The sequence below is a fragment of the Colobus angolensis genome, unplaced genomic scaffold (genome assembly GCF_000951035.1).
Source record: "Colobus angolensis palliatus isolate OR3802 unplaced genomic scaffold, Cang.pa_1.0 Scaffold21, whole genome shotgun sequence".
NCBI classification, from domain to species: domain Eukaryota; kingdom Metazoa; phylum Chordata; class Mammalia; order Primates; family Cercopithecidae; genus Colobus; species Colobus angolensis.
In genome coordinates this window covers 6,597,317-6,623,242 of record NW_012115266.1, presented here as the reverse complement: position 1 = coordinate 6,623,242, position 25,926 = coordinate 6,597,317, and the positions used below count along the sequence as shown (strand labels likewise).

Sequence of the window (25,926 nt, the reverse complement as noted above, 5' to 3'; positions counted from 1 at the left end):
TGAGGCAGAAGAATCACTTGAACCCAGGAGGCGGAGGTTGTAGTGAGACAAGACCACACCATTGCACTTCAGCCTGGGCGACAGTACAAGGGTCCATCTCAAAAAAAAAAGTAAAATAAATAAAGCGAAACACAGGCAATTTTACCAAGTATAAAAGACGTGTTAAAACATAAACTTCCACAGAACATTTCTTGGTATACAATGAAAATAAGGTATGACTCAGCTGGGCAGGGTGGCTCACGCCTGTAATCAACACTTTGGGAGGCTGAGTGGGGTGGATCACCTGAGGTCAGGAGTTTGAGACCAGCCTGATCAACATGGCAAAACCCCACCTCTAGTAAAAATACAAAAATTAGCCAGGCGTGGTAGCGTACATCTGTGGTCCCAGCTACTCAGGAAGCTGAGACAGGAGAATCGCTTGAACCCGGGAGGTGGAGGTTGCAGTGGGGCGAGACTGCACCACTGCATTCCAGCCTGGGCGACAGAGCATGAAATAAGATAAAATAAAATAAGGCGTGACTCTGAAAGTGTTCTACCGTACACAGTAGTTTCATTTTATCTACGAGCCAATCTTACAGAAAGATTTCTCAGTGAAAGAATGAAAACTGATTCTACCATTTGTACTATAAGCAGCTCATTGAAATTATTTTTTCAAATTATCAACATTTAATTTATCCTGAAATATTTTAATAGAAAATTTCGGAAGCCTTTTATATATTCATAGAAATGAGTTCCATATATTGTTACGATTGTGTAAAATTAAAAATGCCTGCATGGAAAGTGGCAGAGCAACAGACACGAAACAAACACGCAGTCTGAGCATCTGAACCACAAGTAAAAGGTGAAAGAAGTAAAAGACATTATTTGTAACCTGGTTATAAATCTCCCCAGGATGATTTATAGCCAGCAACGATAATGCATCTTTCATTGAAAAAGCTGATATAAAATCATCAATTTACTGTTGAAAGAAAAGAGGCCAAAGAAAACTCTTAAGAACCCTCACTGAGAAAACTTTATAAACCATTTCCAGAAGCAGAAGAAAAAAAAGGTGAGGGGGACTTCACCTGGATAATTAAACCAAGGTTTCTTTATAAGACCAAAACAGAAATGGTGCATTTAAATAGTAACTGATCTTAAGATTTCATTAAATCACACATTATCACTTTTTTAAAAGTGACCTAATACTAGAGTTTTCGACACATCACCCCTTCCTACCATTAAATTTTTTGACAGTTATTCGGAAATCTATAAATTTACTTATAGAATATATTAAAAGCTAAGTATCTCAATATTTACAGAGTCTGCTAATAGGTATGAATTTTCAGAGAGATAAGAGGTCACCTGAAAATGCACCAACATTTCAGAAGCAAGCTTTCAAGTTAACAGTTAAAGCTTAGCATCACTGATAAATGCAAGTAAACAAGCTGGAATTTTTCTAAAGTGTAACAGCAAGTGAATAAAATAGCAAGAAGTATTTGCAAGATGGCATATAAATATGAGACATAGTATGCTGGGAATTTAGGACTTATAGAAATACTTCAGTGGTAAAATGTCAAAAGAAAATTATTTGATAAAGAAATTACATGCGAAAAGGGACTTTCTTTTTTTCTACCTTCCATTCATACTTAATGTATATAAAGTTTACACTCAGATCTTACCTTCATGTATATAAAATTTACACTCTTACCTCCCTCCCATAACAAAAGTTAAATTATCTCAGAAATTAAGGCTTATATACCTGAATGTTTATATAAATACTTGCATGCAAGTTTTAAGTTTTAAAATCCACAATAATTCCAAAAGGAAAAGCAACTAATAGATAAAACTTTATCTCCTAATCAAGGTAAACAGAAAAAAAGAACTCTTAGATACTTCTAGATATTGTTTATATTTGGGTAAGACTTTGCTCTTTGCTAAGCCAACGCTATCTTAAAGCTACCAGACTAGCCAAAGTAAAATTAAATAGATAATTCACTAAATAAAATGGGTTAATTCTAGCTTCATTAAGAACATCAGACAGGGCAGAGAATGCAAATTAATATTCTGAGTAAAGACCTTAAATCAGGTTATTTATTAATTGCTGCTAAGCCACATGAATTATGAAATTAGACATCAATTAAAGGCAGTAATATTTGGTAATAGCTTCCCTCTAATCTTTAATAAAGTTCTGTTCTTATGCAGAACTCTCAAAAACAAATCCCCTCAAATGACAATTACAAGACTTGTGTATAACATACATACATATGTAAACCTACAGTGAACCTGACCAAGGCACAAGTTCAAGTGACTTATCAGAGGTCACATGGTTCATTTAAACTTAAGCTTTTTTCTTAAAGTATCTATCTCATTCCTTTTATTATGAGCCACCCTGGCTTTTCAAGGCACGTTTGCCTCTTTTTCTAGAAAGAAGCTATAGGGACCAAAATAAAAATAGAGCAAATTGCAACAAAACTGTCGGTCTACTGGGTAAAAACCTCACATTTCAGAGTATGGTATATTTAAATATGACATGATTTTTCCACAACAGGCAACAGGATTCTCTACTGTAAATTTTTTTTAAGTGTAATGACATCATTTTCAGTTAGTCTTTAGTTCTGAAGTTTCTCCAAGTTTTGTAAACTTTTAAAAAAGGAATCCTTCTTGGCTGGGCACGGTGGCTCACGCCTGTAATTCCAGCACTTTGGGAGGCCAAGGCAGGCGGATCACAAGGTCAAGAGATGGAGACCACCCTGGCCAACATGGTGAAACCCCGTCTCTACTAAAAATACAAAAAAATCTGGGCGTAGAGGCATACACCTGTAGTCCCAGCTACTCGGGAGGCTGAGGCAGGAGAATGGCGTGAACCCGGCAGGTGGAGGTTGCAGTGAGCCAAGACTGCACCACTGCACTCAAGCCTGGTAAGAGTGAGACTCCAACTCAAGAAAAAAAAGAAAAAAGGAATCCTTCTCAAAAGAGTAAAGTATAAAAGAAATGACAAATTTCACCCCAAAAATGGCATCTTTCATGAGGTTATCCTCCAACCCCTCCCTATCGTGTCTGCAAAATCAGGGAATCAATCTTAAAAGGCACTAAGTGGCACATAAACAACTTAAAAGCTGCATTTCCATTTTTCCTCTAGTTTCCTCCTCCATAAAGTGCACAAAGCAGAGTAATATGAAAATAGACACAGGCTTGCATCTATAACAGCAAGGAAAAGAAATGCTTCCAAGAGAAATGGAAGTGTGTTTAATAATCAGAAACCACAGGAGAGGTCTGCTCATTTATTACAGGGCCACGTTTTAGCTCTTCCTGGATGGTCTCAGATCTGCCATTCCTCTAGATATGAACCTCTGGCCGTGGCAGAAACCCAGAAATCAGTAGGGGCTGGTTGTTTTTTTGTTTGATCTTCATGTTAAGATGCTATTGAGCTTTTTTAATCAGGGGTGGTCTTCCAACAACTGCATCCCTCATGGTGGCCTGAGTGGAATTACCGATATGAGAAGAAGCCTGCAAAAGTCCATTTATTCAACATGTAAGTTAATAAAATACAACACAGCAACAAGAAAGTAAGTCCTTAAACTTTCAAAAACCTGTCTCCATCATCAGCATGTTACAGAAAGCACTGTAATGAAAATGCAGGGATACAGGAAAGCTGTGGCAGGAACTAACTCCCAAGAGAGCCAGGGGAACATCTGCTCTGTGGCTGGGGTAGGATAGGCAGCTCCTGTGGCTTCACAACCTGCTAACCCAACTAATCTGTTCATGTTACTCAGAAAAACGAATGTATCATCTCAAAGATGTACAAAACTTGTGACCATGTCAATGTCCAAGAGCTACTGGGTTAGTCGGGTGTGGTGGCACTCGCCTGTAACACCAGCTGCTCGGGAGGCTCACTTGAGGCAGGAGGATCACTTGAGCCCAGGAGTTTTAGTTACAGTGAGCTAAGATACCAGCCTGGGTGACAGAGAAAGACCTCGTCTCTAAAAAAAATTTTATAAATAAATAAATAAGCAACCCAATAAGTAAATAAGCAAGTCACTGGCTTTTGGAAGATTTTTATATAAAAAGAGATACCATCCCTTTCCTAATCCAGTAGGACTCAAAACCGAACATTTTTCGTTAAGTTCATAATTTTTTCAAAGCTCCTGTTTTTCAGTGAAATTAATCTGGGGGCGGGTGAGAAGGGAGAATCACATAAAAATTATGTCTGAAGAGTATGTAATTAGAAGTTGCCGGCCAGGTGCGATAGCTCATGCCTATAATCCTAGCACTTTGGGAGGCCGAGGAGGGTGGATCACCTGAGGTCAGGAGTTCAATACCAGCCTAGCCAACATGGCAAAATGCTATCTCTACTAAAAAATACATAAAAATTAGCTGGGTATGGTGTCGGGCACCTATAATCCCAGCTACTCTTTGGAGGCTGAGGCAAGAGAATCTCTTGAACCCAGTGGGCAGAGGTTGCAGTGAGCCATGATCACACCATTTCACTCCAGCCTGGGCAAAAGTGTAAAACTCTGTCTCAGGAAAAAAAAAAAAAACGTTGCCAAAGGGAAACACAATCAGTATGTCTAAGTTGCAATGTTTTTGCATTAAAGGGCTGTTTCTGGGCCGGGCGCAGTGGCTCACACCTGTAATCCCAGCACTTTGGGAGGCTGAGGCAGGCGGATCATGAGGTCAGGAGTTCGAGACCAGCCTGGTCAACATGGTGAAACCCTGTCTCTATTAAAAATAAAAAAACTAGCGGGCCGTGGTGGCACACACCTGTAGTCTCAGCTACTTGGGAGGCTGAGGCAAGAGAATCGCTTGAACCTGGCAGGCTGACGTTGCAGTGAGCCAAGACCATGCCATTGGACTCCAGCCTGGGCAAGAGAACAGAGCGAGACTTTGTCTCAGGAAAAAAAAAAAAAAAAATTACAATAGCCTCTTTCTACATCTGATATGGTTTGGCTATGTCCCCACTGAAATCCCATCTTGGCAGCAGAGCGAGACTCTGTCTCAAAAAAAAAAAAAAAAAAAAGAAGGTGGGGGGGCGCCTTTTTAGGCATGGAAACAAAATATTAAGAATAAATATTAATATCCTAAAGGATAATAAAACATAAAGTCTATCAGAAAACAAAGGCCAAGGGAGTGGCCATTGTCTCATGTCTTTGCTATGAAATTCTTCCAAACTAAGATATTTCACAACAGAAGCACAAATATCTGCCCATTATCAACCCTCAGGCTCTTCAGCAGCACTACTTACCTGCTCCAAAACATATGCGGCACCAAAATCAATAGCTCCGCCCAGCTCACGATATTGACCAGAATACCTGATGTAGCCCCAGGTGAGGAGCGCTATTAACAGTAGTCCAACCATACAGTTGAACAACTGGGCTACAACCTCAAGACCTATGAAGCCAGTGAGGCCTGAGGCTATGTACAAAGCTACAATGCCCGTGAACAGCACTGCAGGGGTTCGGAAGGTGCTGAAGACGTTCTTGCTACCATTGTGCTTGCAGAAGTTCTCATATAATTCCTTGATTTCCTCCTCCAGCTCCTGCTGGTAACGAAAGCTGAAATCCTTCCCACCCATCTTCTTGGTCTTCTTAAAATGGTCCAGAGCAAGTTGTTTGAATTCACAGTGCTTCTCCTCTAGAATGTCTGGAGACAAATAAGGTTTCTCTCCCCCACAAACCTAAAAAGAACAAAGACACAATATGTTAAAAGATCTCTTCAGAAACAACTGCCAAATAACACACGAAAAGATAATAAAAGGATTAGAATGTTTTAAGATGTTAACAATATATTAATAAGTTAACTTTTAAAAGATGACTAAGACTAATAAAGTCTAGTTTCACTTCCTCTGAAAAACACACTTAAAAAACCAGGGTGATAATGTTAATTGGAAAGAGCAGTGACACTGGGCCGGGCACGGTGGCTCACGCCTGTAATCCCATCACTTTCAGAGGCTGGGGCAGGCAGATCACTTGAAGTCAGGAGTTTGAAATCAGTCTGGCCAACATGGTGAAACTCCGTCTCTACTAAAAATACAAAAAGCATTAGCCGGGCGTGATGGCAGGCACCTGTAATCCCAGCTACTCAGAAGGCTGAGGCAGGAGAACCGTTTGAACCCGGGAGGCGGAGGCTGCAGTGAGTCGAGATCGTATCACTGCACTCCAGCCTGGGTGACAGAGTGAGACTCCGTCTCAAAAAAACAAAATCAAATGGTCGACTTCTCGGGGGCCCAGGTGAGAAAGGCCCACCTGTGTCCTGGTTGAGGGTCTTCAGGGTTCTTTGGGACCCAAGGATTCCTGAAATCATGGATCACCCATATACGCTTTGAGACATGCTTTTTTTTTTTTTTCTGGAAGCCCTGCGACTTCCCTAAAAATTGAATGAATTATAGAACAGACCTATGACCAATGGTGGCAGAGTCTACACAGAACTATGCTTCATGGTGTTCTGGGGAAACCTTTGCGTCTTGCTGGCTATACTATTCAGTATGGCTGTATAGCTCACTGTGCTTTTGAATACGTTGGTGGTGTTGTCATGTGTTCTGGACCATCAGTGGAGCCTACAATTCAAAATTCAGATATTGTCTTTGAAGAAAATTTTAGTCGACATTTTTATAGTATCCAAAGAGGTGACTGCAAAAAGCCCAAGTGATCCAAAATCAAATATTTATAAAAGAGTAACTGGTTTGGAAGGAGACAAAATCCTCACCTCTAGCCCATCAGATTTCCTTAAAAGCCACAGTTATGCCCCAGTGGGTCATGTCTGGTCAGAAGGTGATAATCAACAGAATTCTATAGATTCCAGGTACTATGGACCTACTCCATGTGAACTAATAAGAGCACGAATCTTCTTATTTGGCCTCTGAGTGATTTTGGATTTTTATGTGCCAGCCTTAATGGCCACAGATTTTCTGATGATTAGTAAGCATTTATTCTTTTGACTTGATTATTGTCTCCTGTTCGTGTGAATTTATTACTCCCACTGAAACCACATACTTACCAATAAACTATTTGCTATTCAAACAAAACAAAACAAAAACAGACAAACAAAAAAAGAAATGGTAATAATTAGAAGGCCCCCGTTACCAGGACAACCTGAATATAACTTTGTTGCCTCATCACTTAAAGATACATTAAGTAGGATCAAGTTGGGCTTTTGAAGTCCACAACAATGCCCAGACAGGTTACAGATATTTCAGAATAAGGCGTATGTCCCACGTACCTCTTCCATGTTGTTATAATAAATGTCCTTGGCAGAGGCTGCAGCTGCTAAGTTGTTGGCTTCAGCAGTGGCCTTTTAAGAGAGAAAAACATGAACTATAAATCCTTCTTCTTTTAACATTCCTCCACAAATAACCTAATAAAAAATCTTCTCTAATCCCCATTCTTCCTATTTTTCTAGATTTCCATATAGTTCAACTGATGACATAAAATACACTTTCTCTGCCAAATTTTCTACCCAAAAAAATGGTAGAAGTTCATATACATAGAAATATGTATTCTTATACATAAGAATCTTTAGCAAAAATTAAATCTCCAAAATTCAAGGAAAATACTATTTCCATTGCATTAATTTATTTTTTAATTGTTTAAATTTTATTTTTTTGAGACAGAGTCTCACTCTGTCACCCAGGCTGGAGTTCACTGGTGATCTCAGCACATGGCAACCTTCATCTCCTGAATGCAAGCCATCCTCCCGCCAGTGCATGCCACCACGCTTGGCTAACTTTTGAAGTTTTTGTTTTGCACAGCTAGAGTCTCTCTATATTGCCCAAGCTGATCTTGAACACCCAGGCTCAAGTGATCTATCCACCTCAGCCTCTCAAAGTGCTGGGATTACAGGCGTAAGCCACCACACCTGGCTCCATTGCTTCAACTTGAAAAAAATAGATGTGAGTCAAAAAAAAAAAAAAAAAAAAAAAGGAGGAAAGGTTGGGTGTGGTGGCTCATGCCTGTAATCCCAGCACTTTGGGAGGCCGAGACAGGCGGATCACGAGGTCAGGAGATCGAGACCATCCTGGCTAACACGGTGAAACCCCGTCTCTACTAAAAAATACAAAAAGCTAGCCGGGCGAGGTGGCGGGCGCCTGTAGTCCCAGCTACTCGGGAGGCTGAGGCAGGAGAATGGCGTAAACCCGGGAGGCGGAGCATGCAGTGAGCTGAGATCCGGCCACTGCACTCCAGCCTGGGCGACAGAGCGAGACTCCGTCTCAAAAAAAAAAAAGGAGGGGGGAGGTGCCAGGCGCGGTGGCTCATGCCTGTAATCCCAGCACTTTGGGAGGCTGAGGTGGGTGGATCACAAGGTCAGGAGATAGAGATCATCCTGGCTAACACTGTGAAACTCCATCTCTACTAAAAATACAAAAAAAATTAGCCAGGCATGGTGGCGGGTGCCTGTAGTCCCAGCTGCTTGGGAGGCTGAGGCAGGAGAATGGCATGAACCCAGGAGGCGGAGCTTGCAGTGAGCCGAGCTCGCGCCACTGCACTCCAGCCTGGGCGACAGAGCGAGACTCCGTCTCAAAAAAAAAAAAGGAGGGGGGAGGTGCCAGGCGCGGTGGCTCATGCCTGTAATCCCAGCACTTTGGGAGGCTGAGGTGGGTGGATCACAAGGTCAGGAGATAGAGATCATCCTGGCTAACACTGTGAAACTCCATCTCTACTAAAAATACAAAAAAAATTAGCCAGGCATGGTGGCGGGTGCCTGTAGTCCCAGCTGCTTGGGAGGCTGAGGCAGGAGAATGGCATGAACCCAGGAGGCGGAGCTTGCAGTGAGCCGAGCTCGCGCCACTGCACTCCAGCCTGAGCAACAGAGCAAGACTCCGTCTCAAAAAAAAAAAGGAAAAAATTATCTGCAATGTCAATCCCAGGCTCTAGCTCCCTTTATGAAAATTTTCTGCTACAAAAGAAATCAACACTTGGCAATAAATCCCCTTATGTTCAGCACATGAAAGTAAAAATTATGTTTTAACCAAATGATCTTCTAGTTGCAAATTAAAAACCTGATTAGTGAATAGTAAACAGGTATGTCAGGACATGTTCCACTAAAGTAAACAATAGGTCAGGCATGGGGGCTTACACCTTTAATCTTAGCACTTTGGGAGGCTGAGGCAGGCACATCGCTTGAGCCAAGTTTAAGACCAGCCTGAGCAACACAGCAAGACCACATCCCTATTTTTTTTTTTTTAATTAAAAAAAGTATGGCCAGGCACAGCGGCTCACCCCTATAATCCCAGCACTTCGGGAGGCCAAGACGGTCGGATTGCTTGAGTCCAGGAGTTCGAGACCAGCCTGGGCAACATGGCTAAACCGATCTCTATTAAAAACACAAAAATTAGCCAGGCATGGTGGTATATGCCTATAATCCCAGCTACTCGGGAGGCTGAGGCACGAGAATCACTTGAACCCAGGAGGTAGAGGTTGCGGTGAGCTGAGATCATGCCACTGCACTCCAGCCTTCTCAAGAGTGAGACTCTGTCTCAAAAAATTATAAATTATATAAAAATTTAAAAAATAAACAACAGATGACAGGAAATTGCTTGTCTAGCATGGTGGGTATGTTTCACCCAAGTATAATAAACTGTGCTTCCCGAAATGTGTTTGGTGAAAAGACTAGGCCCAGTGAGGAGAAGCCATTTCAACTGTACAACCATGAATACAAACAAGTGAACCAGAAGGTCACATTACTGCAAAGTGAACTAGGAGGCCACACTACTGCAAAATGTGCTAAAAAAAAAAATTAACAGACCTCAGCATAATGAAAAAGGAGAAAAAGCACATTCTCTTCCTGAAGAACTCTGCTTATTGTATACAGGTCAACTCAGGTAACTGAAGGGTAGCATTTAGGATGTCAAATCATTGTTTACCTGAAGCATGGACTTGGGGTGAGGCAGATCTTCTCCTTGATAAATTTTAATATATGCCTTAAAATATAAACATAAAAACTGCTATAAAATGTTATGCAGTCATATCTTACTCATAATTAATTTTTAGAAAGTGACCATACAACTGCATTTTCCTAAACACTTAGATCAACAACCAGGAATTAGCAAAAACACACCACACACCTTTGAGTGCATGTTAGCATTTTTAGTTAACTAAAAATGTTCTCAAGCAGCACAAACCTACAGAGGCTAGGATTCCCATCCAGCTCCCCATGCACGCTGGCCTCACCACTACCTGTGGGCAGAGTGACCATCCGCCTTGAGGTAGTCGTGTCACATCTAGGTGCCGTCTCCTCCTACTCACAGCAACTTCCTAACCACCTCCTGTCCACACCATCTTCCTTGAGGAACAATCTTCCTTTAGTCACAGCTAATTGCTCCTCTAAGAGAGTGCAAAGAACATCCATTTGGTTCTTAGACCAATACTGCCACCCAATGGCCCACTCCTGGAAGGACACCAAGGTCTCTGAAAATGCCTTTCACCATCTCCCCCAGAAAATTTTAAGTTTCAAAATATTTAAATTCAAGTTGATTTACAAGTTAGATCAGCTTTACCAAAAATCAAAAATTTTATTAATTAAAATCCATATTTACCTTAAAATACTCCAATAGTCCCCGACAGGTGACCTTTGAGCCATTGATCTCCTTTTCCATTAACTTAGATGGGTTTAATACATACGGTATCAGTACCTGTAACTGCTCTTTGAATTCACCAGCAATATCTGTTCACAGGACCACAAAGAAGGAAAAAATAACCCAAACAGCCTTATTCAACCAAAGTGAACATAAAATGCAATCTTCCCAGTCTAGTGCTTTTAACATTGGTTGTAGAAAGTGGGAGAGAAGCTGGCCTGGTGGCTCCTGCCCATAATCCCAGCACTTTGGAAGGCCAAGGCAGGTGGATCGCCTAAGGTCAGGAGACCAGCCTGACCAACAGTGAAACCCCGTCTCTACTAAAAATAGAAAAACTAACCGGGCATGGTGGTGGGTGTCTGTAATCCCAGCTACTCAGAAGGGTGAGACAGGAGAATCACTTGAACCCAGGAGGAGGAGGTTGCAGTGGGCCGAGGTTGCACCATTGCACTCCAGCCTGGGCAACAAGAGTGAGACTCCATCTCAAGGAAAAAAAAAAAACGTGGGAGAGAAGAAGGGGTCTGAGACTATGTTTTGACACTTTCTGGCTATGATCAGGTTGCTGATAGATCTCTGTCCCAATGTACCTTCAGTTTTTTCCTTCCCCACTGTAGTAGAAAGTCTTCTCTAGTTCAAAATAGAATACTATATATGAAGAATATCCTTACCTTGGTTTTCACTCTGGGATATCTGGTCTACTCCCTAGCCTTTCAAGAAATTTCACTTTTTAATAATTTGATGGCCGTGCACAGTGACTCATGCCTGTAATCCCAGCACTTCGGGAGGTCAAGGCAGGTGGATCAGGAGTTCAAGACCAGTCTGGCCAAGATGGTGAAACCCCGTCTCTACTAAAAATGCAAAAATTAGCCGGAGGTGGTGGCAGGTGCCTGTAATCCCAGCTACTTGGGAGGCTGAGGCAGAGAATAGCTTGAACCCGGGAGGCAGAGGTTGCAGTGAGCCAAGATCGTACCACTGCACTCCAGCCTGGGCAACAGAGTGAAACTCCATCTCAGAAAAAAAAAAAAAAAAAGAATTTCAATAACAAGGTCTTCAACAAGTCAATTTTCAACCTCTCAAGTTGTCTCAGGCCTTTGCCACGCCCTCACACTACTCCTTTAAATCAATTAGAAATCACTGGTCATCTATTTGATTTATTCTTGTTAATATTTTTAATGTTAAAAGAAGAAGTACCTGCCCCTCATTATATTTATTTTCTATTATCTCCTCAGAGACCCTTGGAACCACACCAAAATGAAAAGACCACTAACTCAAGAAAGGTGACAGATTCTCTGCAGTTTCTACAAGGTTCCCACAGAGGGATCAGGAGAGCCATTAAATAGAGCTCTTTCCTCAAGGTAAGAATTATTGGCTGGTCCAACTACAAAGACATAGGAGAATTAAAATACAGAAAAGCTGATTTACATCATCTTCTAACATCTTCTTGGGTTCCCAGCTATACACTGAAAAAAAAGCAGGTAGGAGCCCACATCAAATAAGAACTCTTCAATACTCCACCAACAGACTATAACATGAAAAATGAAATTAAAATTTCAAGAAAAGCATGGGAAAAGTACTTTATAACCTTGTAGTGAAAAAGTATAAAAGTATACATAATAGGCCATTTCTGTACACATTCACATTTGCTTTCATATACTAAAGAAACTCTGAAAGCCTACAAAAATGGAAGAGAGACTTTTCACTGAGTACTTTTTAATCCTTTATAACATTTTAAATATGTGAATGTATTATATATTCAAAAAACCTTTTTGTATGGTTTCAATTTCCATCACACTGAAAGACTGAGTGTTTCAAAAATACCTCACACAAGAAGTTGTAGCAGGATCCAGATGCTACACTTGCCACTTTAACAAGCTGTACAGACCCTATATGCCACTCATGTTTCTATGAAGCCTACACCAAAATAACAGTTTTAAAATCAGAATAGACAAGAACTGTCTCATAACAGAAACAATCTCAATCTTCAATGGTGTCAAAGAAGACTGTGCCCTATAAACCCTCCTGTGTAATTTCTAACTACACAACTCAGCAGTTACTGTATTAGGTCTCCCTGTGACAGTAAATAGCAAGATGACAATTTTCTTTATGCTGACAACACAGTCATCCTGCATCTGATGAAAAGTATTCTCAAAGAGCAGCTACTCTAGGCCTAGCGTGGTGGCTCGCACCTGTAATCCCAGCACCTTGAGAGGCCAAGGGGGGGCAGATTGCTTGAGGCCAGGAGTTCAAGACCAGCCTGGCCAACATGGTGAAATCCCGTTTCTACTAAAAATACAAAAATTATCCAGGTATGGCAGTGTACTCCTGCAATCCCAGTTACTCGGGAGAATGTGGCACAAGAATCACTTGAGCCCGGGAGGCGGAGGTGGCAGTGAGCTGAGATTGCACCACTGCACTCCAGCCTGGGCAACAGAGTGCAGACAAGACTCTGTCTCAAAAAACAAACAAACAAGGCCAGGTACGGTGGCTCAAGCCTGTAATCCCAGCACTTTGGGAGGCCGAGACAGGCGGATCACAAGGTCAGGAGATCGAGACCATCCTGGCTAACACGGTGAAACCCCGTCTCTACTAAAAAATACAAAAAACTAGCTGGGTGAGGTGGTGGGTGCCTGTAGTCCCAGCTACTCGGGAGGCTGAGGCAGGAGAATGGCGTAAACCCAGGAGGCGGAGCTTACAGTGAGCGGAGATCCAGCCACTGCACTCCAGCCTGGGTGACAGAGCAAGACTCCGTCTCAAAAAACAACAAACAAACAAAAACAACAACAACAAAAACTCAGCAGCTATGCTAGCTAATTACTGCAAGAAACAGCAGCTCAGTATCAGTTATACCAAAACTAAGATCATGTTTGGCAGGCATCTACCTCTAAATAAGCAGTTGATCTTTAAAACTAAAATAAAACCACTGGAATAATTCCTAAAGTATCTGGGGGAACATTTGCAGAAATAGTTTCAGAATGTAGTTCTTATGAAATTTAAATGTTCTACAAAAATTACATTTTAAGTTCTTTTTATGGATTAGCCCTAACAACCTCAGGCTAATGTTGTCTATTTTCCAAGTTACATGGAACAGGACTGCAGAATCTCAACCATGGAACTGCACAAGTATATACTAGAGAAAATATAATGTCTATCTTTTAATTCTGAAAACTACATTAGTTCTACTAACAGGTCTCCTACAATAAAATGTGTGTGGTTCTCAAGCTAGCACTTGCCAAATACAAATCACCTGCTACTTGCAATTTAGCATCCAATTTACTCTTCACTCAAAACCTTTCAATATCTCGGTTAAGAAGTTCCCTAAAATTCCAAATCTAAAATGTACATAAACCTTTGTAGAGCTAGTAAGAATTCTTCATAAACAATCCTCATAATAATGTAGTTCCTTAAATAAACACAGAGGGCAGGCTTTTAACATATTTTTAACATTTTAAAGTTAGGCAAAGAAGCAAATTTTTATTTTTCAAATCTTTCCATTTAAAAAAGTACTGGCTGGGCGTGGTGGCTCATGCCAGTAATCCCAACACTTTAAGAAGTTGAAGTGGGAGGTGGGAGGATCACTTGAGGTCAGGAGTTCGAGACCAGCCTGGGCAACATAGGGAGACCCTATCTCTATAAAAAATAAAAAAATTAGCCAGGCATAGTGATGCTAAAAAAGCCAGGGTTACTGAACTTTAAAAAAACTCTGCCTACTCCCTGAATAACATGATAAAAATGAAAACAAACTTTAAAGCAATGCACTGGAATATTAAAACTGAAACTATGGAAGAATGCCATTTGTGTGTGTTTATACTGGATAATCACTAGGAGTCACTCTAATTCACCCTCTCCTAACACCTCCATTTAAGAATTCCACTGGACACATTTCCATCAGTGATGAACAAATCCGAGTTCAGGTTGGTAAAAGTACAACTAATAATGGAGCATTATAATCCTAAACAATATATTACCTAGACAGACACACACACACACACACACACACACACACACTCAACTTTCTCTCCCTACTCAGCTCTGAAAACTCCCTTGAAACTGCTTTTCAGGTAAAAGATTCTAGGTCCAATGCTTGCCAAGCAGATTTCTCTCCCAAAGCAATAATCTTAGATCTTTCAATTGCCATGAAACAGGCCAGGGAAGTCTCCTCCTCAGGAAAGCTGCCAACCATGTAAAAATATCAGAGAAGTGACAAATAAAAGGTAAAGGTTAAGTCTCTTTTACTCAGTTTCTTTGCAATATTAAGACCAGCTGGAATGGAAATCTTGAGTTGAACATTCATTTTCTTGGATCAACTAAATCAAATAGGTTGAAAATGATGCACTTTATATTTAATATAAGGCTATGAAAACCATTCACTTCAAAACCTTTTAGTAGTAACTAAACAGTACATATCCTCTACATGATTTCCTCCATATAACAGAAGAACCCCTATTTTAGCCCAGTATGGGTTTGGAGCAACAAGAACTTGGATGCAGATCTACGCCTCACCACTTACTTACTAGCAGAGCAATTTGAGCAAGTTACTTAACTTTCCTCCTTTTCCTTAACTATTTTTGCCATTTTCCTCACATATAAGATAAAGGAAATTACATCAACTTCATGGAATTACTGGGAGCATAAGTATCAAACTACCTAGCATAGTGTTGCAAACATTACCAGCAATCTGAGAGACTCGGATAAGCTTATTAACAAGTGCTCAGTTTAACACATGTGTAAATCAAGGGCCGGCCATTTAATGACTCAAGGCCTTAATGAAAAAGGAACAAAAATAAGATAATGGAGCCCAAGAGTCCCAACTACAATTCCTCTCACCTACCACTTAGTTAGCACTTCCTGACATTAGCACATGACCCAGCACCAGGTTTTGCTATAATCACAAATAAGATGAAAATAATGGCTCTGCCATGCATCATGCTGCCTTCCCTTGGGAAGTTAATTTTACTTAATATTAGCTGACTAATGTTTAGTCTTCCTTTATTTAGTATTTATATCTCTTATAAACCAAGAACCATAACGAGTCTCTTAGAAAGACTACTAATGGATATGAACACCACCATTACAGGTGGAGAAGTCAACGCAAACTAATTCTGATGGGTGCATTAAGTCAGGAGCAAAATCTGAACTAGACTTTAAATACTACTCTAAGACAGCACACCATTTTTCTTAAGCATTCACTTGATTTGTAAGTGATTCATTATTTTTAATTCCAAAGTTCAAATCACACATTTAAAGTAACACTTGGAACACACCTTTCAATTTCCCATCAAAGTCAGGGCTTGTGGCCACCTGGAGTCCTGGATGTGGTAAGAGAAAGCAGGTGACATCCGAGAAACATGAGTGAATGTGATTTCGAACATTCTGAATTTCTTCATGTTGATGTTCCTTCACCTGCCAATGAAGACCAACAATTTACCAACCAAAAGTCTTTTGGTTTTCTTTACTAGGGACAACTAGTATAAGGATAAAGGTAAGAAGACTCCTCCGCTCTGATGGATCATAGTGGCCAAATGAGAAAACTCAGAACCCTAAGAAGCAATAAACACACAAATCTGATTACCCATGGCTTGACTCCTATAGCTAACAAATCAGGTGCGGAAGAATTTCTTTTTTTTAAAAAGAGTATTACATAAGGGATAGTTTGTGCGGATGAAGGAGGATCTAACCAATGAGTAGTGACAGACAAAGGATTCCTGTGTTTTGGTTTGGGGGAACAGGTTAGGCCTGTTTATCCCAAAATAAGTAAAAATTTTGAATAAGAATAACATAACTAAGATTCTGAGTGTGACTTCTAAAGACACATACAGAACTTGGTTTAAAATGTAAAATGGAAATTATAATCAAAGCTTGGGCACTGGCCCAGAGTTTTCTTCTACAGTTCCTGTGCACTGTATATACAGGTTCTTTAATCTTATCAGGAATAAATAATATTAGCTTGCATTAAGATTCATATATAGTTAATGTATTCAATATCATTTTCAATAATTGCTTTAAACACAATAGCCAAAGGCAAATGAGAAAGCTATCACCACTCTGAGATAATTCCTCAGAAGATTACAGTCCCACTTACCTGTAAACGCTTATCCAAAAATGCCATTCCTCCTTGGAGTCCGTAGCTGTATTCATAAGGGAAACTCCAATCTCTAACCAAAAACATCAGTGTCTATTTAAGAAAAGACCAGAACATATTTTAACATGCATAAACACATTTTCAAGAGAACAACTGCAATACGTCTTTGCATAATGCCAGCTTCTAAAAAGGGGGTAAAGATACGTACTGAAGGATTTACTTTTTTTTCTTTCTTTTTTTTTTTTAAGAGGTTGGGCCTACCAGGCTCAAGCAACCCTCCTGCCTTAGCCTCCTGAGTAGCTGAGATTACAGGCACCCACCACCACACCAGCTAATTTTTGTATTTTTAATAGAGACAGATTCCATGTTGGCCAAGTTGGTCTTGAACTCTTGACCTTAGGTGATCTGCCTGCCTTGGCCTCTCAAAGTGCTGGGATTACAGGTGTAAGCCAAAATGCCCAACCCAGAGAGTTTATTTTTTAAGTAATTACTCAACTCTGCCATTGTAGCAGGAAAGCAGTCACAGACAGTACAAAGACAAATGAGCATGGCTGTGTTCCACTAAAATTTTATCTATAGACACTGACATTTGAATTTCAGACAATTTCCATGTCATAAAATAGTATTGCTCATTTTTTTCAACCATTTAAAAATGTAAAAACCATTCTTAGCTCACAGTCATAAAAACAGGTGGCAGGCTAGATTTGGCCTATGAGCTGTAGTTTGCTGATCTATGAACAAAAACAAATATATGAATTATATTTAAAATAAATATTCTAACCTGGAAAGGCTTTTGGAAAATTTCATCCATTGCCAGACGACCGTATTCTGTGAAGAGCTTTAAAAAAGAAGCATTATGGTTTGTAAAGCAAAATTACTTAAAATAGTTCTATGGCTTTTTTTAGCAAAGTATTCATTATATTTATATTGATACCAGGGTTCTCCAGTTTCAAAAGCCCACAGGAGTCATGAACCTTAAAATCATCTTGGTTATTCCCTGCTCACATCCCACATCCCAATTCATCAGCAAATCCAGAATCCAGCCACTCACTATTTCCATGTGGCTTGGAATACTGCAATAGCCTCCTAACTGCCTCAGCTCGTGACTCCCTATGGGCTATTCTCAATACAGCAACCACATTGACTCTGTTATAACATGGTTAGTCAGATCATATCATGGCTTTGCTCAAAACCCTGCAACTTCATTCAGTATTAAAGCCAGTCCTTACAGTGTGATGCTGCCACACTGGCCCTCCTTCCTGTTCTTCAAACATACAGGGCACACTGCTGCCTTAGGACCTTCATACTGGCTCCTCCCACTAACTGTAAGTTCTTCTCCCAAATATCCTCATGATCTGCTCCCTCACTTCTTAAGTAAGTAAGGTCTTTCAAATGGCTCCTTCTCAGTGAAGCCTTCCATGGCCATCTACCTAAAAAGATTACAGGTTTGCCAATAATATTTCCTACTTATTTCCTACTTCGTGTCTTTAAAAAAAATTTTTTTTTTTTTGAGACAGAGTTGTGCTCTGTGCTCTTATTGCCCAGGCTGGAGTGTGATGGCGCATGGCTCACCGCAACCTCCGCCTCCCGGGTTCAAGCTATTCTCCTGACTCAGCCTCCTGAGTAGCTGGGATTACAGGCATGTGCCACCACGCCCAGCTAATTTTGTATTTTTAGTAGAGAAGGGGTTTCTCCATGCTGGTCAGGCTGGTCTCGAACTCCTGACCCCAGGCGATCCACCCGCCTTCGCCTCTCAAAGTGCTGGGATTACAGGCGTGAGCCACCACGCCCGGCCTTAAAAATTTTTTTCTTAACATTTATCATTATCTAATGTACTATACCTCTTCTTGTCTTGATTTGCATCTGTCTTTCTACTAGCATTTAAACTCCACGAGGGCAGGAATATTTCTCTGTTTTATGCACTACTGGATTTCCAGCAGCAAGAAAAGTATTAGGTCTATAATATTTATACCATTCAAATGACTAAATTCTTTAAGGTTAAGGTTTACATGTATATTTACCTCTATTTCTTCAAGAAGCCTCACTAAAATCATAACAAAACGAAGTTTAAAAGTAAATAAACAGTACAAAGCAGTCAGCAGAAAAGACCTGTCAAAAACATTCTGGATAGAAAATAGACAAATGAGAACTGTCTTAAGTTTTGGCTTTCTCTGTTCTGCTAAGAAATCTGGAAGAGACAGGGACCAACAAGGAAGAAGCAAAGTATCTCAGTAGAATCCCTGAAATGCCCAGAAATTATAAGCATGCAGTTACCTTACAGGAGGAAGTGTAGGAGTGCAGCTGAAAACTAGGAAATATGTGAGTCTTAGGAGAAAGTATCTACATTCCCAGGTACCCCTCTCTAACCCCCATATTTTTCCTGCCTCCATAGAAGATGGGAAGTGTACTATTTGGAGAAGATAAATCAACAACAACAAAAAAATCTAGACTTAAATACCATACTCAACTGAGGTTAGGAGTAAGTCTCCTACTTTCCTGGAAACAGGTACTTAAATCAAAGTCCACATAGTGAGCAGTGGGACTCCTTAGCCCTCTCACCCTACTGGTTGCCACAACAAGCTTCTACCCACCAATGCAGGAATTTAAAGAAATTTTCTCCAGGGAAACTGACAACTCAAGAATAAATATCTGCAAAAAACAGATATTTAGGAGTTGGCAACAAAATAGCTAGATAACCTTGCTCAACCACCTACCTCATTGTGATCCAAACCAGTACCTAAGGCCTACCCTCTTATCGAAGCTCCCAGTTGGATTGTTAGTGGCTCTCTCTTAAATAGGTAGTCAAGGACCACCAGTTAGATATTTGAGAAAAGCCTCTCGGCAGGTCTGGCTGCTGTGATTCACGCCTGTAATCCCAGCACTTCGGGAGGCCAAGGCGGGCGGATCACTTGAGGTCAGGAGTTCGAGACTAGCCTCGCCAACATGGCGAAACCCTGTCTCTACTAAAAATACAAAAATTAACTGGGCATGGTGGCACATGCCTGTAATCCCAGTTTCTCAGGAGGCTGAGGAAGGAGAATTGCTTGAGCCCAGGAGGTGGAGGCTGCAGTGAGCCAAGATCACACCACTGCACTCCAGCCTAGGCAGCAGAGTGAGATGCTGTCTCTAAAAAAAAAAAGCAAAAAAATAAAAAGGCCAGGCATGTGGCTCACACCTGTAATCTTGGTACTTTGGGAGGATAACGCAGGTGGATCATTTCAGATTAGCGGTTCAAGGTCAGTCTGACCAACATAGTGAAACCCTGTCTCTACTAAAAGTACAAAAAAATTAGCCAGGCGTGGTGGCACACACCTGCAGTCCCAGCTACTTGGAAGGCTAAGGCAGCAGAATCACCTGAACTTGGGAGGCGGAGGTTGCAGTGAGCCAAGATTGTGCCACTGCACTCCAGCCTGGGCAACTGAGGGAGACTCCATCTCAAAAAAAAAAAAAAAAAAAAGTACTAAAAATCCAGGTTAGGTGGGAAACTTATTTGGAAGAAAAACCTGCCTTCAACTGACACGAAGTTTTTTTATAGGCTTATTTACCCCCATTTTATTGGTCATATATTTCACTGAAGAAATATTAATGTGTTTAATCAGAAGGTTCTTCATGAACATCAACACCCAGTTAATTTTTGTATTTTTAGTAGAGATGGGATTTCTCCATGTTTGCCAGGCTGGTCTTGAACTCCTGACCTCATGATTAACCCGCCTCAGCCTCCCAAAGTGCTGGGATTACAGGCATGTGCCACCATGCCTGGCTAATTTTTGTGTTTTTAGTAGAGACAGGGTTTCACCATGTTGGCCAAGATGGTCTCAAACACCCGAACTCAGGTGATCAGCCTGCCTCAGCATTCCAAAGAGGAATATAATTTCTAATTTATCTAAATACATAGCCAACTGTCCTAATACCATTTATTGACTGATCTATCCTTTATGGTATATGTGTATATATTCTTAAGTAGAATAAAATACATGAAAATGTAGCATATCATAAGTATAGTGCATTGATCTATTTTTCCTGAACCAATGCCATGTTCTTGTAATTACAGATTTATAATATATACTAAGTCAATTATCTCATATTTCCCCTGTAATTTTCTTGGCTGTTATACAATTCAACTTTCCAAATGAATTTCACAACAATTCTGTCAAGTTCCCAAAATAACGCCTTTATGATTTTGTTTAGTGGGGAAGAACTGACAATTTTATAATTCTCAGTCTAAAATGAGATGTTTATAACACACTGCAGTGTCTGTAATAGTACAGAGTAAAAGCAATAAATATATGTTGGCTATTATCATCCCCATATAGAAGAAACAAGGCATATTTCTGCATGTTAAATATTTTATATGCCTCATACAATTCTCAAGTGCGCCACATAGATCTTTTTTAAGTTTATTCTGTTTTCATTATTTTGTTGCTATAATCAATTTTTTCCATTATATTTTTTAATTGATTATTGTTAGTAGAGAGGAAAACCTAATGATTTTGTACCTGTATTTTGTGATGGAGACCTTAATTATTTTTTAAGCTCCAAATAATTTTCTAGTTGATTCTTATGGATTTCCAGGCACATAAACATATTATTTTCTCCTCTGTAACATTTATATTACACAGTTGTTTGAGTCCACCAACAGCCTTGTCATGTGAAACAAGGTGAATTACATAACTGCATCATAATCTACTTACTACCTCTTATGGGTTGAATTGTGTCTCTAAGAAAAACATGCTAAAGTCCTAGCACCTGGTACCTGTGAATTTGACCTTGCATCTACAGCACTTGGCCCTCTACCTCATACAAGGTAAGCATTCGAAAAATGGTTGAAAGGAAGGAGCTTAGAAAGGAATAAATTTCAGGTGAAACGGTGACCAACTCAAGTTGTGATGGAAGTTTTACAGAGCAACAGCTCTCAACCACTGAGCCATGGCACTGGTATAGTACTACCAATTATGAAGTACAGGCAATTGCCATAAGCAACATTAAGGATCGAGGTTTAGGAGGAAATTTCCTTGTTTTTTTAAATAAATATAACTAATTCGAGGTAATCCCTATAATAATGACACCCTTACTCACTCACATTCTGATGCTTTCTTGAGTGTCAGTGGGAGAAGTAGCATTAGAGCAATATACCAGGAATTGCATCCAACCCTGGATGCAATTTCAAATACTCATGAAAGAGCATTTTGTGGGAAAAACAGATAAGAACTGCTGCTATAAAAAAGGAGAAAAAAATAGGCCAGGCGCGGTGGCTCACGCCTGTAATCCCAACACTTTGGGAGACCAAGGCTGGCGGATCACGAGGTCAACAGTTTGAGACCAGCCTGACTGACATGGTGAAATCCCGTCTCTATTAAAAATACAAAAATCAGGCCGGGCGCGGTGGCTCAAGCCTGTAATCCCAGCACTTTGGGAGGCCGAGACGGGCGGATCACGAGGTCAGGAGATCGAGACCATCCTGGCTAACACGGTGAAACCCTGTCTCTACTAAAAAAAATACAAAAACTAGCCGGGCGAGGTAGCGGGCGCCTGTAGTCCCAGCTACTCCGGGAGGCTGAGGCAGGAGAATGGCGCGAACCCGGGAGGCAGAGCTTGCAGTGAGCTGAGATCCGGCCACTGCACTCCAGCCTGGGGGACAGAGCAAGACTCCGTCTCAAAAAAAAAAAAAATACAAAAATCAGCCAGGTGTGGTGGCACACACCTGTCTGTAACCCCAGCTTGCAGTGAGCCAAGATTGCACCATTGCACTCCAGCCTAGGGACAAGAGCAAAACTTCGTCTCAAAAAAAAAACCTATTCTGAACATGGCAGCCAGAATGATCCCTTTACAACATGTCAGATAACATCATTGCTGATGACCCTCCCATGGCTCCCACCTTCCCCAGAGAAAAGACCCAGCATGAGTGGGACCTCACTGCCTCTCTGACTTCATCACTTAGCCCCTTCCTGTCACACTCTCCAATCCTACCCACGGGCCTCCTTGCCATTCCTTGATCTTGCCAAGCACACTCCCCGCAGGGTCTGTCTTTCAGCAGCTGCTCCTCTGCTGTAACAGTTTTCCACCCAAATGGATCTGAAGGACTCACTTGCCCACTTTCTTTCATTCTCTGCTCAAATCATTAAGGCCTTCCCGAACTGCCCCTGCTCCACCCCACCAATGGATATACATAGTATAGAATTACTATGAACCAAAAACCTTCCTCTACATTTCAATCTTTTGCCAAAAACTACTTAGTCGTAAAATTTTTCTTAATCTTTAAACTTTTAAATAATATGCTGTTAAAATTGTTATGAGAAACATATACCTGCAGCTGTTGAAGATCATCTTCTTGAATGTTCTGGGATAAATTATAAATCTAGAAAACAAAAATCCAGATTGATACTATTCTGGCTTACTTCAAACAAATCCCAAATAAGCCTAAAGGGCTGACAGAAGCTTTGAACAATTAAAGACTTGCATATAAGAACATGAGGCCTGTTCAAACAGTAATATGATCTGTCTTTTGGAAAACTATGCACATAAGGTTGAAGTCAAAAATTCTTCCTTTACAGTTTAAAATATAGTTTTCCTAAGTTCTTATCAAATCTATACTTCCTATATGATGTAATAGATATAAATTTCCATTTTTTGAACTTTATATATAATTATGACCAAAGAGGAAAAATTCTTTGGCTCCTTCTCAAACTTTTAAGAGTTTAACTGAATCTACAGTTTAAAAATATTTACATATCATCACAGAAATTCTGTTAACAGAATAATCAAAACTGTATTTCCTCCCTTTATCTTATTTCCTTTGCAAGCTTTTTTCCGAGTCAAGTGGTTTTTACCTGAACAGAACTAGTCATAGTGCTTAGAGCAAAGATGGTAGCACAGTCTTTCACAGTTGACTGGCTGTCAAATGCCCCCTGGGTATCCATCAGAACAACTGCAACCTAAAAAAAGGAAAATACAAACAAAAGAGATTAAACTAAGGAGGAAAATGTAAAGGAGAAATGGAAAAGTACAGGTAATATTTACGTGACCCTTAAGCACCCGCTTGTAGGTTCTGTACAACTATTTAGGTACTTTGCTTTGACTACAGCACTCTTCTGAAGATTATCCAGAGGAATACAGAGCAATATGGAAGGCAAAAATTGCCCCACCAATTGAAACAGTCAAAAGTTGAAAGCAATTAGCTCATTACCCAGCCAGGCATTTGGATGATTTTTGTTGTTGAAAAAGAATCTAAAAAATACTCATCTTGGCAGTGGCTCACACCTATAATACCAACACGTAGGAGGCCATGGCGGCAGCATCACTTGAGCCCAGGAGTTCAATACTAGCCTGGGCAACATAGTGAGACCCTGTCTCTACACAAAATTTAAAAAATTAGGTCGGGTGCAATGGCTCATGCCTGTAATCCTAGCCCTTTGGGAGGGAGGCCAAGTCAGGTGGATCACTTGAGGCCAGGAGTTCCAGACCAACCTGGCCAACACAGTGAAATCCTGTCTCTACCAAAAATACAAAAATTAGGACAGGCACAGTGGCTCACACCTGCAATCCCAGTACTTTGGGAGGCCAAGGCAGGTGGATCACCTGAGGTCCAGAGTTTGAGATCAGCCTGGCTAACATGGCAAAACCCCGTCTCTACTAAAAATACAAAAAGAAAAAAAAAAAAAATTATACGGGCGTGGGGGTGCACACCTGTAGTCCCAGCTACTCAGGAGGCTGAGGCAGGAGAATCGCTTGAAGCCAGGAGGCAGAGGTTGCAGTGAGCCAAGACCATACTGCTGCACTCCAGCCTGGGTGACAGAGCGAGATTTTGTCTCAAAAAAAAAAAAAAAAAACTCTTTGGTATATACCCAAAGGAGCTGAAAAACTTATGTCTCAATAAAAACCAACACATGAGTATTTATAGGAGCTTTATTTTTAATTGTCAAAATTTGAAAGCCCAAAATTTGAAAGTCCTTGGTTGAAGGACCAAGATGTCCTTCAACAGGCAAATGGATGAACAAACTGGTGCATTCATAATGCAGAATACTATTCAGCAATAAAAAGAAATGAACTATCAAGATACAAAAGAGTTGCAGAAATCTTAAAATCACATTGCTAAGTGAAAGAAGCCAATCTGAAAAGGCTGCATATTGTATGATTCTAACTATATGACATTCCGGTAGAGGTAAAACTATGGAGACAGTAAAAAGATCAGTGGAGGAGTTTGTGGGGAGGTAAGAAGAGAGGAACAGACAAGTACAGCACAGAGAATGTTTAGAGCAGTGACTGTTCTGTATGATACAGTAATAGTGGACACATATCACTATACACTTGTCAAAATCCAATGTACAACACAATGAGTGAGCCCTAAAGTAAACTATGTATGGGCTTTAGCTAATGACAATATATTGGTTCAAATATTAATTGTAACAAATGTATCACATTATTATAAGATATAATCAACAGACCAAACTGAAGGAGGGTGTGGGAACTGGGCACTTTCCAATTAATTTTCCTGAAAACCTAAAACAAACAAAATAAAGATACAATTTTTTTTTTTGAGACAGAGTTTCACTCTGTCGCCCAAGCTGGAGTGCAACAGCACGATCTTGGCTCACTGCAACCTCCACCTCCCAGGTTCAAGCGATTCTCCCGCCTCAGCCTCCCGAGTAGCTGGGATTACAGCCATGAGCCACCATGCCCGGCTAGTTTTTGTATTTTTAGTGGAGACAGGGTTTCACCATGTTGGTCAGGCTTGTCTGAAACTCCTGACCTCAGATGATCCGCCTGCCTCGGCCTCCCAAAGTGCTGGGATTACAGGCGTGAGCCACCGCACCCAGTCTATTTTTTTGGGGGGGTTTTTTTTGAGACAGAGTTTTACTCTTGTCACCTAGGCTGGAGTGCAATGGCGCGACCTTGGCTCACTGCAACCTCCATCTCCCAGGTTCAAGAGATTCTCCTGCCTCAGCCTCCTGAGTAGCTGGCATTACAGGTGCACACCACCACACCCGGCTAAATTTTTGTATTTTTAGTAGAGATGGGGTTTCACCAAGTTGGCCAGGCTGGTCTCCAACTCCTGACTTCACGATCCGCATGCCTCGGCCTCCCTAAGTGCTGGGATTACAAGCATGAGCCACTGTGCCCAGCCACTAATTTTTTTAAGGCAGGAAACCCAGATGACAATGAAAAGGATGGAGCTTTACAAAAGTGAAATTCAACAGGATAAAAAAATGTAAGAGCTATAAAAGTCATGTAACTAAAAACAAAGCTTCCTCACTACTAATATTATACAGATTTCCTAAACTATTTTTTTTTTTTCTTTTTGAGA

At 40.6% G+C, this 25,926-nt stretch overlaps 1 protein-coding gene and 1 pseudogene across 3 annotated transcripts in view; one reads left to right on the top strand and one right to left on the bottom strand.

The window, feature by feature from the left end:
* Nucleotides 1–3,202: 3,202 nt before the first annotated feature.
* Nucleotides 3,203–25,926, bottom strand: part of ATL3 (atlastin GTPase 3) — a 50,527-nt gene continuing 27,803 nt past the window's right edge. For all 3 annotated transcript variants that reach the window (XM_011942629.1, XM_011942631.1, XM_011942630.1), the window contains 10 exons: nt 23,453–23,557; nt 22,930–22,980; nt 17,407–17,463; nt 16,626–16,718; nt 15,808–15,946; nt 10,508–10,635; nt 9,836–9,892; nt 7,195–7,266; nt 5,222–5,653; nt 3,203–3,486 (listed from right to left, as the gene is read on the bottom strand). In XM_011942629.1, the coding sequence (XP_011798019.1) occupies nt 3,400–3,486; nt 5,222–5,653; nt 7,195–7,266; nt 9,836–9,892; nt 10,508–10,635; nt 15,808–15,946; nt 16,626–16,718; nt 17,407–17,463; nt 22,930–22,980; nt 23,453–23,557 (1,221 nt within the window). In that variant the 3' untranslated portion in view covers nt 3,203–3,399. The remainder of the gene's footprint in view (nt 3,487–5,221; nt 5,654–7,194; nt 7,267–9,835; nt 9,893–10,507; nt 10,636–15,807; nt 15,947–16,625; nt 16,719–17,406; nt 17,464–22,929; nt 22,981–23,452; nt 23,558–25,926) is intronic.
* On the top strand, nt 6,406–6,894 carry LOC105512232 (annotated as a pseudogene).